The sequence below is a fragment of the Melanotaenia boesemani genome, chromosome 13 (assembly GCF_017639745.1).
Source record: "Melanotaenia boesemani isolate fMelBoe1 chromosome 13, fMelBoe1.pri, whole genome shotgun sequence".
In the NCBI taxonomy this organism is placed as follows: Eukaryota; Metazoa; Chordata; class Actinopteri; order Atheriniformes; family Melanotaeniidae; genus Melanotaenia; species Melanotaenia boesemani.
In genome coordinates, this window is record NC_055694.1 from 24,346,962 (window position 1) to 24,361,450 (window position 14,489).

The 14,489-nt window shown below is 37.8% G+C and overlaps 1 protein-coding gene across 1 annotated transcript in view; it reads right to left on the minus strand.

Annotated features, from left to right (window-relative positions):
* The window catches only part of mtor (mechanistic target of rapamycin kinase), an 82,785-nt gene that overhangs the window by 13,218 nt on the left and 55,078 nt on the right, over positions 1–14,489 (minus strand). The window contains exons 33-38 of the mRNA XM_042003286.1: positions 12,587–12,664; positions 11,942–12,049; positions 6,563–6,688; positions 5,361–5,492; positions 2,981–3,096; positions 391–508 (exon numbers count right to left, since the gene is read on the minus strand). Of these exons, the coding sequence (XP_041859220.1) occupies positions 391–508; positions 2,981–3,096; positions 5,361–5,492; positions 6,563–6,688; positions 11,942–12,049; positions 12,587–12,664 (678 nt within the window). The remainder of the gene's footprint in view (positions 1–390; positions 509–2,980; positions 3,097–5,360; positions 5,493–6,562; positions 6,689–11,941; positions 12,050–12,586; positions 12,665–14,489) is intronic.

Below are 14,489 nucleotides of genomic sequence, written 5' to 3' on the forward strand. Positions count from 1 at the left end.
TTAAGATCCAAATATACAATTTTGGTGTTTGCTGCGTTATGTAACCAGCTATTAAAAAGCTGAAAGCTAAACAGAGTTGGTGAAGATGGATGGGGAAAGGGCATGTAACTATAGAGACATTTGTTCCTGCAGCACATGCATGATCAACAAAAAACTGATTTGCTGACTATTATCACCTTAACAAAAGATGAATTAACATGCACAGCTATTTAATAAGCAAAATAAATGAGCCATGAAAACTGAAAAACAAAATGTTAACATTTATCCTTGAAGTACAATAAAATGGGGGTCCAATGTGTCTGGGAAATCGCTTGCTGACACAGCTGGGATTCCACAGCAGCCAAATAGAAGTCAAAAGTGGAAGGTTAAATCTGAGAAGGGAGGTCTAACCTTGTACCAGTTGCGATCATGCTCAGTGGAATTGCTGTAATACTGCAGGACTTTAGGGATGGTGCTCTCATTGATGCCCTGCAGACTGAGCTGCCACTCCCCCAGCTTCAAGAAACATCTGCATGGACATAAAGGGGAAACAAAGGGAGATTTAATCTGAGATAGCTGACATTCATTCATTTTATTTACAGAAAACAGTAGCATTAGTTAAAATACTTCATTTTGTTTGGTTAATAATAAAATTATATAGTTTCTGTCAGAAGTCAATGTCATTAACAGCAGTTCTACTAAGGAGAGAAATTCAATGACTTCATCAGTAGGCGGGAAACAACCGTACTACTGAGACAATATAATGACTTTAGAGGGATACTTATGTTGTCATTCCTTGTAAGTGTTTGGAGTGGTTTTCTGTAAATCCAAGGCCCAAGGGTGGCTTGCTTAAAAGACATTGCATAATCATATAAGACTTGGAAATCTTACAGGAATTATTAAATATACTACAACTTAAGGCAGTGGATCATTTACAGTATATGCTGACAAGTTGTAGGATCACATGTGGAGATTTTCAATTATCCAATCCAATTTTCCTTCCACTTAAGCAGACATTGAACATCCCTGAGGACTTCGCTCCATCCATCACCTACAAATACTGAACATTTACAAGCAAGAGTCATTTCAGCAGATTTTGGCATAGTTAGGGCATATAACTCACAGAAGTTCACCAAAGCAAGTAAACAGAAAACACCCTGCGCTTGATCCATCCATCAGTCCTTTGAATACTGTCTGCAGTGTACCTTCAATAAATTTCCTTTTGCCATTACACAATTTACTTTGAGCACAAAAGTACAGTCTGGGTTCAGAGCATTTACGCCAAACTGTTTTCAAGATCTTTTACTGGGTTCAGCTTTTTCAGACAATGTGTAAAAGTTGGAGGACAGGGTGTCTAGGGGCTCTTGAGACGACAAGTTTATTTAGGCCACAGATGCCAGAGTTATTTATCTCAAGTGAAGCATCGGTGAAATTTCACTGGATTCTTTCAGGATGGAGTGGAGGTGTCTGTGTGTGACTGCATGTAGTCTAAGTGAGCAGTCCAGGTGTGCTCCATACCATGTATTCACAAAAGTGTGTGAGAATGTCTGGAAAGAAACCATCCTGACTGACATTATACAGGTGTTTTCCCCTAACACGCATTCCTCAGATAGTAAGAGTCACTGTGTGGAGGATGCAAAACTGAAAGAAGCCTCTTCTGTCTGTTGTCACGCTTGTGTCTAGTCATGTTTGATTTATGAGATGGGAGGATGCAGATGACTGCTATATGTCGGTGCATATGGCCAGATGACACTCCAGTGTGATTTACTGTACCTGGGATTATACCTGTCTGATCCTATGTCACACCTCTTGTGCTTCTTGAGTTATTTAACCTACATGAAAAATAATGCACTGCAGACAAATGCTGTAAAAAAGATAATCACCTTCTGTTCACAACAGGAAGGCAGATGACTCTCTATCCTAAAGGGAGCTTTAGATGCCCTCCTCCAGTATTCTGATGAGCCAAAAAGCACGCAAAAAACATGTTTTATGACTTTTATGTCATTCCAAGCAACTTTCAGAATTATGAAATTTTCCATTTTCTACTAACTGCATCATATGTTTCTATGTATCATATGTTAGTTATTTGAATGTCAAGTTTTTTTTTGTGTGTGTGTTTTTTTTAATCGCTGGTTGTGTTGATAAGTGTTTCAACAGATTTCAGGCTGAATCTTTTCCAACAGCGAGGTGAAGTGATGATAGTGGAAAGTTGTTGTGGCTGTGCCAGAGCACAGCACCCACTGGAAGAGGTACAGGAGCACACCAACAGTTCTGTGGAGGAGACACACCTGGCAATACCTTTACTGCCACGTGTATAGCCAAAAGGATCCTTTTATTGAGGGGTTTGAGGTGAGAAATTTAGAAAATCTGGGCAGTCTTTAGATAGACTACAGGACACCAGTAGACTTGTAAAAATTGCTATGTCACATTGGGTCATTCTTATGGAAAAGAGGCTAAATGCACTTCGCATGAACTCTGTGTGTTTACAACATGAAGTAAGAAAATATATGAGGCTGCTTTTTCCTTGCTTCAGCAAGCTGCTATTTGCTTTCTCTGCCATGCCACAGTGAGAGTACAGAGACTGGCAAAACATAATAAATTCTTAGTTGGATGAATGGTTATGTGTAATGAAAAAACGCAACTTGAATGGTAAAAGCACTGAAAAATTTAAGTTCTGGAACTTAATTTTCCTTCCTTTTCTCTTTCCTGTCTATAAAGGGAACTCAGCAAACTTTTTAATTATAACAAATTATAAGAAAGGGTATGTCAACACTTAATTTTCAAAGTAGACACAGGTCTTAGGAATAACATTAATTATGCTTTAGAGCAATTATTTGTAACCATTAGAGACAGACTGCACAATACCAGACAGCTTAACCTGAGGAAGCCATATGCAATTAAGCCAGTATCAATTCTATTGTTGACACCTGCACTTTTCCTCTTTAACATGTCCAAAGCTGTTAGAAGAGCCACGGCCTTGTGCCTGCAGAAAGAGACAGACCTGGCCATCAGTTTGTGGAGCTCCTGTTTGCGCTGATGGTCCTCTGCTGCGATGGCGTGTTGCGCTTGTTGCTGTACACCCTGAACAAAATGTTGCATGTGCTGGAAGGCATCGATCTGCAGGGATACAACACAAATATCAACGGCAGGTAGAGACTGGTGTCACTGCAACAATTCTGTTGGTCTGTGGTTTGGATCATTATGAAATGACTTTGTTACTAACAGACAGCTATAAAACTGTTTAGCACACTTGAATCTTAAATTTTCTTGATTGATTGGGTAGCATTTATGTCATTGTCACTGGGTTCACCAATGCCCCCCCAGAGAAAATCTAACTGAATAATAACCTGACTAATTGACTATCCACAGAAAGTTTTTACTCAATAATAGTACAAGGGGGATCAGTAACAGCTCACATACACTCACACCACAGAACAATGGAAAACAGCAAAATTGTCTTTTTTCTTTTAGGTCAGCCTATGTGTGTATTTCCTTTTTCCTGCTTTCTCTGTCATATAGTGCAGCTGTTCCTGGGAACAGCAATGCTCACACTTACCTAAGTTCCCTAATGAGAACCACAGTCTGGAACTGCAAACACTATTCAGCACCTGGCAATAAATGTGGGTGTGTTTGTGTGTGATTGGGGAAGTATATATTCTGTGTCACTGGGTGTATGCGGGTGTGTGTGTGGTGGACAAATGGCAAAGGGCACAGCAGTTAGCAGTTTAATCTCATGCTGCTTTGGTAACACATAGTTTGAAACATTAAATATAATGTTAGGTCACCACTGCTGGATGATGTAGAGCATTCCTGAGTGGGATGCTGGGCCAAAGAAACCATAGCTGTTTCTAAAGAACTTTTATTAGCAGTATGATGTTGAGTTTGCTCCTCCCACTGTTGCCATGGATACTGAAGATCACTGACAGCATTAATAACAGTCTAGTACTAAATTACTCTTACATCTCAACAGACATGCAAAAGAAACAAAAGCTCCAAACCTGTCAAATTACACAACACAAAGAGGAAAGGTGTCTTATGAGCAGGACAATCCCAAGTTACACTCTGCACATGTTAAAGCAGCATATAAAGAGTAGAAAAGAGTTAAAGAGACTATTTGCTAATCACTGCTTTGTGATTATTTTTAACACTTTTCTTGCCATTCTAACTTTATTTCTAAATGGCTTTGCATGCAAAATCTGATCTCAAAAGGAATAAACCAATGCATCATAAGGAAAATATTGATGTAGTACTCTGCTCGCTGGAGTCCTTCCGAAACATGTTTAGCAGACAATTCGTAAATGTTTGTTAACTTAAGCAGTAAAATAATAACATCTTTGATTATAGTTATGAAACTTGCTTGGGAAAGATTTCATGGCCCAGTTGAGGACAGAATTGCCTCCAGGCGGGCTGCCTTCACTGACTTTTATAGGAGTTTACAAATTGATAAAACAGGGTTCATTAGATTGTTAATAAGGACTGTTCAAAGCATCCAATCACTGATTTTTGGATAGCAGATAATTATCCTCCTGTTATGAGAAACAGAATCATTTATTTGGATTTACATACCAGAAGTGGCCAACTGGCACATGCACATACAATATTCACCCTGTTTTAGCTGTTAGTCTTGGGTCTCTACCCATTCCTTAAGGAATGATCTGGATCTTTAGGTGCTAAATGTTCCACAACGAGTTTTTATACAACGTAAAACTGCAGACAGACAGAAAATGATACCATGAGAACTCTAAGATCAGAATGGAACAAAAAATTTCCAAGGACTTGCCAGCAAAGTCCCCCTTGGATTACCCATGAAGGAGGTTTTGAACCATTTTGTATAATTAATTTTTAACAATTAAATTATTTATTATATTTTGAATGATTAAAGAATCTGACAACTATAAACCTGTGATGGAAGCTGCAGAATCAGGTCAGACTTTTTGAAGATATGTTTTTTTAGTGACACCTTTCACCATTCACCATTTTCATGTTGTGATTTGATAAACTAAGAAAAACTCATTATAGCTGCCTTGATCGCAAAAGACTGTTACTATGACAACATTGCATGTGGCAGTCATCTTTTTACGCAGGCTGCAATTTCATTTTCCTGTTACAGTCTGTTGCTGTAATCATCTTTAATGCAGTTTTCTTGGCAACAATATATTTCAGATTTTAAATTCAAGCTTATGTTATTTTATTCAGCAAATTTTATTTTTAACATAAAAATGTCATTACTCTTTAAATACAGTAACTCTCCTTTTCATGCAGCTTTTTATGTCTGATGCTTCATACAAAGATGATAATCAGACTTGCAGACATTTTGCAATCTGTAGTTAATAAAACTTATCAAGAGCCATAAGAGAAAAATAAAGAAAAAATGGTCTTACCTTGCGGGCACTCTTCCACATGTACTTCATGTATGCGTATGTGACATGTGGGTGGGTTGTTGGCAGTGGGTGATCAAGTTGTTTGGAGGGATCGACGCCCAGAAGGAGCACCAGCGTCTTATGGGCAAGAGCCTAGAATGATGACATTAGTGTCAAAGGGACAAGAAGTAACTGAACTGAATATTTTATTAAGAACTGAGAGAATGGATCAAGGTTAAATTTAAAATTTTGGTTATAAAAAAGAATGAAATGCATATTATATTGTGGAAAATAATTCAGTTCATGATAAGGTTAACTATGCTTGAGGTTACGTATTAAGGGTCTGTTTTGGGGTAGACGGCTACTTTCTGTAGTCAGGACAAGTTGACCCTAGAGAGATAATCTGAGGAGGAGGCAGCATGTTTTTCCTTTCTGAGACAGGATGTCTGTTCACGTGCAGAAAGAAATCCAGCAAGGACGGAGGAGGTTGTTTATATCTCAGTGTAAGTGAACCATACACACATGACCTGCCTGGCAGAAGCAAGAATTCAGTTCTTGCATCCCATCTTTCATGCTTCTCCTCAATCAAGCTGATGTATTGTAATAATTGTAATTGTAATAATTTTCTTCTGAACCCTAAAGTCTCAAAAGAGTTTCACAAGTTTAAAGATTTCTCGACATACAGTATATCACTCAAAACTGCACTTTTTTTCCATCTCCTACACATCACATTTTTGGCATAATTGCTGGTTCTAGCAAAAAATGACAGGAAAAGTGGGTTCCAGCAAGCTGGCAATTGTGCCAATATACATGTATGTGTTTAAAGGAGACTGCTCGCCATCTTCAGCAAACAGTGAGGTCAAAGATAGAAAAGAAGCACTGCTTTGATTTGCAGTTCAGGTCTATAAACAATGAGATTGAGGGTGCCATGTTCAAACACATTGAAATTTCAGTCACAGCTGAAGTTCATGGCTGCACTCATTGCTTAACGTCTCCTTCCTGATGAACATCACTGAATTAATTAGCTATGACTGATCACTTCACAAACCCAGTTCCAAAAACGTTGGGATGCTGGGTAAAATGTAAACTGTAAACAGAATGCAATGATTTGCAAATTTCATTAACCCCTATTTTATCCCCAATTTTAGCCAACTTTTGTTGGCTAAGTTTTAACAGTAAGCAGAATAAAGAGAAGCTCTATACAAATATGTAAATGTACTGACCAGCCGACCACTCTTGCCACAAAGGCTGGCATATTTCAACCAGGTCCTCATGTCCTCATGAGGGCTAATAACCAGAGATCGAACCATCAGAATCCTTTGCCAATCTTCTACGATTCGTTGACAACCCTAGAAGAAAACACACAAAAATATTAATCTTTTGTTTCTCACTTAAAAGAGAGGCGCCGACTCCTTTAAAGGCAAGAGAGCAAATACACGTGAGAAAGAGATATGCTTAAAACACTAGGGGCTACCTTCACAACTCAATGTCCATGTTTTAAGCTTTCCATATGTGAGTACAGGTTCACATGCAAGAGGGGGAAAGAAATCAGTTTAGTTAAATACCACCCTCAACCAAACATCATGACAGAGCTAAGTGCTGCACAGGTTGGCAACACAGACAACACAAAGCAGTAATCTAACAATAGTGTATAATATGCTGTACAATTTGAATTCAATGAAATCTAAAGGGGGGAAAGTTGTGCACTCAGAAGCAGCAGCTTGGTGATCAGCCCACAAAAAGGAAATTAACCAGTGGATTTTCATCCTCCGTTTCCATGGAGACAGTGCAGTGAATACATTGGATAAACATCCCAGAGAACCGTGTTCGTCTGCAGAACCTTTTCCAGGTGATGTCCTTCCAGCTGACTGTGGTTTGGATATAAAGAACAGTTTGGGCTTTGAGTGAGCAGAAGTAAAGATGGCTACATTTACTACATGCCAGCTATGAACAGGATGATGAGAGCAGGTGAGGTGGTACACCTGAGAATTCATGTAGAAAGGGTTACTGGCTACAGACGCAATGAGTAGATGATTTTTAATGCAGAGGCAGCGGTCAGCGTGACACTTCCATGTCCAGATGAGAACATTCCCTTCTTCCACCAGGTTGTGATTGTTGTTCTCCGACTAACACGAGTGAGGACTGTTTAGTCTTTTCAGATGTTTCAGAGTAGATCTGCCATCAGATCATGTAAAGTAAATCGCTAAATCATTTTAAAATTGTTGTAATGTGTATTCTCCCTCATATTTTTGACTGCTCCTATATTTTTACTGCTCCTTTTGCTTTAACAAGATGTATTAAATGAATTAATGTATTATATTCAGACATATGTCTTGCCCTTTTAAAACACCCAGAAGACATTAATTTATCAGAACTGAATCTACACAGATGAACAGATCATTTATTTGATTTTGGAATAAAAACATACAAACAATAAATGCTTAATTTTAATTTTAATAACAACAAATACAATTTTTTTAGTATGATTGTGTACTTGCTGCTGACAGCTTGTAAACTCATAGATTTTAATCCATCCATTTGTAAAATGGCTGCATGAACATTTAACGATAGGGACTTTGGAGTCATGGCGGGTGTAGGAACTTAAACCAAACACAAGGTGAACACCAACATCTCAGACTAAAACTGGTGGCAACGCATCTAAACTCGAACTTCATTCATTGTTCAGCAGATTGTAACGAACTAAGTTATTAATTAATTAGTGTTTCTGCATCGTAGCGGCTCTTCACTTCTCTCGTGGACGTTTCTTTTCAGCGTGTTTTAGACGTGTTTTTAATAAAGTGAACTAGTGAGAAACCTCAAAGTGTAGATGCTTTAACATGCTACGTGGATGGTAATTAAGACATTTTAGTCTGGATTTAACAGCAAGAAATGCACACATACATGACAGGATAGAAGTACAAATATCATTTCAATAAAGGAGCAAATCCATATCAGTGAGCTGCATCATGGTGGTCTAACACAGTGGTTCTCAAACTAGGGGTCATGAGATCATTTCTAGGGGTTGCCAGATAATTGTGAAAAAAATATATATCCTACATTTATCAAATAGATTTGGGATTTTTACAAGGGCTGTCAAAATGAAACCATTAATAAAGCGATAAATCTCTGAAATTAGCACCTTAATTTCTAACACATTAATACATAAACAAAAAAGTTAGTAAACATGCCATATGAGAAATCTGAATTTGACATCTCCATGAGAGAAGCTGATTTTGGGCATGTAGGTGCCTTGTCACTGTAGTGAATCACCAAAAACCACTTTATCCATCTTATTTATGAAGATTCTGACAGTTTTCCAGCCTTACGTTTACAGGATGGCTGCAAGATGGTCCATTAATCACAAAGTCGTCGCTTCGGGGTTGAGAACACCAACGTCTGTTTTCTTGGGGGTCGTGGCTCAAAAAGTTTGAGAACCACTGGTCTAAGATACGTATCATATGACTAAAATGTAGAGGAGTACTTTTGTTGCAAGTCATTCCACTTTTTCCCGAAGTCTAATCAAATATTAGACAGATTTCCAAACAGATGTAATAAATAACATATTTAAAAAATATCATTGACTACTGCTTAAAAGCAGTTATGGTTGACAAGCATACGTGGAGCATTAGAGTGAAAGCCATTATTTCAATTAACAGATTATTATTATTATTATTGCAACAGTAATCTTGAAAAACACAAATCAACATCCAAAACTCAACAAAAACCTTCAGGAAGGAGAAGCAGTGTGTGTGTATACGTCACCCTGAAGAGGAGACACCAGTGTAATTACTTACTGGCTGATGGTTGTCTGAATGTTGCACCCCAGAGACACAGAAGCAGAGCAAAATGTGGTAAAAACAAGAAAATAAATGTGGAAGTCTGGGACACTCAGATATGATGGTGAGTGAACATTTTGAAAGACTTAAAAATGTTCTTAATTCCTTGTTACAAATTTCTAATAAGACCTTGTATGAATAAATAAATAAAAAAAAAAACTAATCTAATTAGGCCAACTGTTATATGTTTTGGCCCTGATTAGGTTTTTTGTATTGGCCACTACAAGACTTTTTTTTTTCTCATGAAAATTCTACTTGAACCACTTTCAAAATTAAGCTTCTTTTTTTTTAGTTTTAGTAACTTTTACTTTTTACCAAATTTGTAGGGCATTAAACCTTTTACAATCTCTAATATAAAGAACGATAAAAGAATAATTGTATAAAGAGCAGCTTGCAAAAATGAATCAGAAGATATCTGTTAAATGTCAAAGATCTTGGGAAATGCTTACATAAATAAAGCAGAAGAAGATTAAGTCCTGATGTCTTTTGTTATTTGATAATGTGTTTGTTCACAACGGTGCAAGAAATCACTCTGATACATTTACAGAGAGACAGTGGGACACTGTTTTCACACACCCTTTACCATCTGTCTCGAGATTGTTAAAGGAAGAAAAGAGGGCTATAGGGGCAGGACAGTGACTCCTCTACAGATGTGTGAAGTTAACCTCCAGTAAATCATGGCTGGGAGACACAACCTAACGGGTGCTGCAGTCCCAGCACTAATGGGCCATTATGAGGCCAGCCGCTTTGCCCGGAAAGACCTCTCCTAATTTCTAATATCTCCCTTGCCCAACCTCAATCACGGCTTTTACTATGTAAAAGTCATCATGATTAATTTTACTGCCTAGTAAAATGAAAGGTCAAGTTAATTTCATGGAAACCAAAAAAATAAGAGACCAAGAAGTAGCTGATTCATTCTGAAGCAAAACCAAAGCGATTGTAATTTACAATGTTTCAATTCAAAGATTATTAATGTTATTCCATCTGTTAGGATTTCCATTGCATCAGCTGTTCCTCATGGCATGACGGTTTGAGAGAGATTTTATTTTTATTGTTTGGTGCAACTAGTCTATGAAGATCATCCATCCTTTACCTTGTGATCTAAGTTTGTTTCTTCTTTTTAAAAAGCGAAAGTTAAATTATTGTCATTGTTATTTGTAGTAATCATTTGCCCTTTTTTTATGCAGCTAGATCAAGAGCAGTCTTCATTTTGGTTTATTTCTACCAACATTTCCCACTGTGGCCTTCTGAAGCAGAAGGAATTAACCCATGAGGCTACAGCCCCAGGAAACAATTTGCAGTGTGTGTTGGGCTGGAAGCAGTCGCCATATGGTCAAAATCTGCATGCAATGTAGTTGCAGCCGATTAAGATGTTCATTTTCAGCTTCATCATGCATTTGTATGAATTTTCTTAAGAGTTATCTTGGTAACTGCACAAAGTAAGGTGTCACAAGATCACAGAATCCGTTTTGCAAGGCTTATAGTTCAGATAAGAGTAAATGGTGGATAACAGGAAAAGAGCCATTTCTCAAAGGGAATATCCCTAAATGGTTTTGTTTTCATCAAATAAGCACACCTTTTTGATCAAACAGAACTTTTATTTTTAAGCATCTAAGCCTGATCATGACTTAAAGGAAGCAAAAAGTTAAGATCTAAATAAATTGTGGCTCATATCAGATATATATATTTTTTTTAATTAAAACACAACTTTTCTCTGTATAATCAGATTCATCTTTTGACAACAAAATAGAAGACATTGATATAAGAAAAAGCCCAATTCAAACCAATCTCTGTCACCTGGGTTGTCTACTAAAAACAGGAGTAATGTGGTGTTATTGTTTACAGCTGCATTTAGTAGAGAATGATATAGTTTAGCCTTGGAAGCAGTGAACAAGTGAAAACATCAAAGAACCACAGCCTGGACAGCGTGGAGGTCTCAAACAACTCTGCTAGTGGAAACGCTGAGTTTATTCACACAAAATACACAGGAAGCCTGCATGAGTCTTTTATCTGGTAATTTGTCATTATTCACAATGTCACAATGCCAAAGTTTTCTTTGATCTGTTTATAACATAGTTCTTCCCTCAGAAACCATGGCTTGGACTCCACCTGGTTTCTAAATCAGTGCAAAATTTTATTTTGATCTGAGCTATGCATACACAAACTCAGAGAGGCAGCCATATAAACACCTGTCAAAACATGCAGCATATGTGATATGTTCCCATTTATGTCATATGTCAACAGATGTGACAGTTCCTACTTGAATGGGTTGTCACCAGGAGCACACACAAATGGAAAGGCTGACTCCAGGACAGATTTACAAGGTGAAAACTGTACTAGCTTCTCTACTGTGGACGGTAATAAATATTTTCCTGCTGTGGGAATGTGCTGAAACTGAAATTACACAAATTTTTATGAGTTCAACTGAATTTTTAAGGCTGATCAGGAATTACCATTTCTTGTGAAACTTATCTCATAATTAACTTTGCTGTTGATACAAATACAAAAAAGGGCACCATATCTGGGCACCATGTGACTCTTACTTTAAAATAATAAATACCATCAATATTTAGAAAAAAAAAGCAAAACAAAGGGGCTAATGATGCCCTAGTCACTGCGATCTGTGTACAGTATGTCTCTGCATGCCCTCATAGTGGATGTTTTCCATTAGTAACAGTAGCTTTTCCAACATCTGCTTTACATTGTAGTTGCTATTGCACACTTAAATGTGTAGATTTGTGTGTCTACATCATGTGCTATAGTTACCTGAAGCCTCTCCCACCATGTTTCCTTGATGATGCCCCTCCTTTCTGGCACCAGCTTATGCTGGATTACTTCCTCTAGCTCTGACAGCATCTGACAAGACACCATGGCCTGGAAAACAAGTACAAATGCATACATTTACATTTATTCACACATTTATTAGTACAGTTAAAACATTATAACAGGACAAGCTTAAGCAGTTTTGGCCTTACAAGGTTCATTATCCCCATATCAAGAATTTGTTTAAGTCATTACCTTTTGTAAACCAACGTGCAGAATCTAAATCCTCTGAATCTCATTAACCACAGTATGTGCATTAGTTGACTGGGACTGATTGGTTCTCATGAAAATATTGTTAGAAAACATCTGTGTTAGAGGAAAACTGCTGCTTTTTGTTTTAAGCTCTTGATCTGAGTCAGTGTTTGGATAGCCACATGTGTATTTGATAATGAAATAGGAGTAGAGACCATTGTTTTGACTTTCAGAGAATGCGGGTTAGATTTACATTTTTATATAATTACGGACAATATTTTGTTGCTATGACATAATCCCACCACACATGAATGGTAGGAAAAACTAGACATACAAGTGAAGTCAGACTTTGATTTTTTTTTTTTCTTTCTTTTACCATTTCAGAGGAACACTTACCCCATAAGCCCGACTGTAGCTCTCTCCAGCCATGGCTGTCAGCTCAGCATCCAGAAGGTCTCTTGCTTTGTCTATACACTACATGTTGACCAAAGAAAAAAGGAAAAGATATTAACAGTATTGTGTTAAAAATATGGCTACATAATCAAACTAAATTAGGTTAACCAACAGAACTTTTCATCCTTGCAGATGTACTTATCTCAAAGTTAAAGCTAACCAGCATTAAAAGTAGCATTTCTTCAAGTTAGCGTGACCCCAGAATGTTCCATCATAAAACAATACAGTTTCTGTAATATTCCCTCATCAGAACTAGCTTGATTTGGACACATGCCAGGAAATAAAACACTTTGCACAAATAAACGAAGGTGTTACACCTTGTTGCTCACGCCCATCTCACTCTAAAGCTGACAATCTGTAAAGCAAAATGATTCAACACTGCTGACTGCCAAATGTTTCATAAAGAGAAGTAAATGAAGTGTTGAGAGCAACAGTGCAAGTTATGTAACCATGTTTTTGGATGTGAGATGAGCATCACAAAACAGGCTAAAATGTGTGCACATTTAAAAACAAAAAAGAATTTTATAATGGGACTATTCATCATTTATTTCTGCCAAGACGAACATAAAACTATAAAATCTTTCATGATGTTCGACCAACTTTTAAAGTACATTCACTCCCCAAAAGCTTCAGCTTCCTCATTTAGCTGCTGGCTCATTTGTACGATTTTAACTTTTCCGTCTTTCCTCACCAGAGCCGAACTTCTCTACATTTATAGATACTGTAGACATTCAATCACCAGTTAGCACCCCGAGGAGTAGAAAAAACAATAACGGAGAGAAATAGCTGATACAGAGTAATAAAAGGGACAAACAATGACACAAGAAGTGTGGATGAAAGTCTGCTGATTTCTTGGCCTTCTTCAGCCAATGTTTTTGGAAACTGTTATTAGTGGGATGATAAAATGAGGGAGAATGACTGAGGAAGCTCTCTGAGGCCAGGACACACAGCTGTTTCAGACTGACTACCACCAATTATTTTTTTCACAGGGTGGGAAAGGAGCTATGGCGTGCCAAAACACCTACTGAAGCACGCACAACAAGAGGTGGGTTATGGGAGGGTGGTTGGTACGAGGTGACAATGAGGCTGCTTCTTTATAGTCTCCACACAGTTACAGTCCTGTTTACTCCTGAATTACTGTGCTGGGGCCTCACTGGAAATGTGCAGTCCAGACGACTCCTGATAAATGCAGTGTCTGGCTTCTGGCAGCACAAACAACAACTCTCTCAATCTCCTATTCTCTTACACAAAGGTTGCACTTGTGTACATAGGATTAGGATCCAGTGATATCTCTTTGTAACGGCAATGTGGCATTGAATCCTGTTTGTTTAAGTTTCCCTCTAATGAAAGCTTTGGGCCTAACCATTAACAAAGGCCAAATGTAATGTGAAGTCTAAAAAGGGGTACTGACTTGTAAAACCCACCAGACACTTTATAAATCAAACACCCACTTGAGGACTGGATACAATGTGAATCTTGGCACAGCTGACTGCTTTACTGAGGGAATCATGATCAGAGTAACAACCCAAACATTGAGATTTATAAAGTTAAGCAATCTGAAACCTTTCACACACACACCGAGACTCATGGAGCACATGTCTAGTTGTTAGGTATATAGAGGGAAGAAAGGAACAGCTCTGTGGAATCAAAAGGACTGAAGTGCAAGGATTATCAACCACATCCGGAAAACTAGACTGAGCTCATGTTGACATTTAAGCTATAACCCTCCTCCATCTGCTTCTCATTCCTCTCCATCCATTGTGAGTTGTTCATTGTCAGCCTGAGTCAAAAGTCTGCTTTTCGCATTCAGCAGATGCAGAACATTAACAGAAACACCTGGATCTAA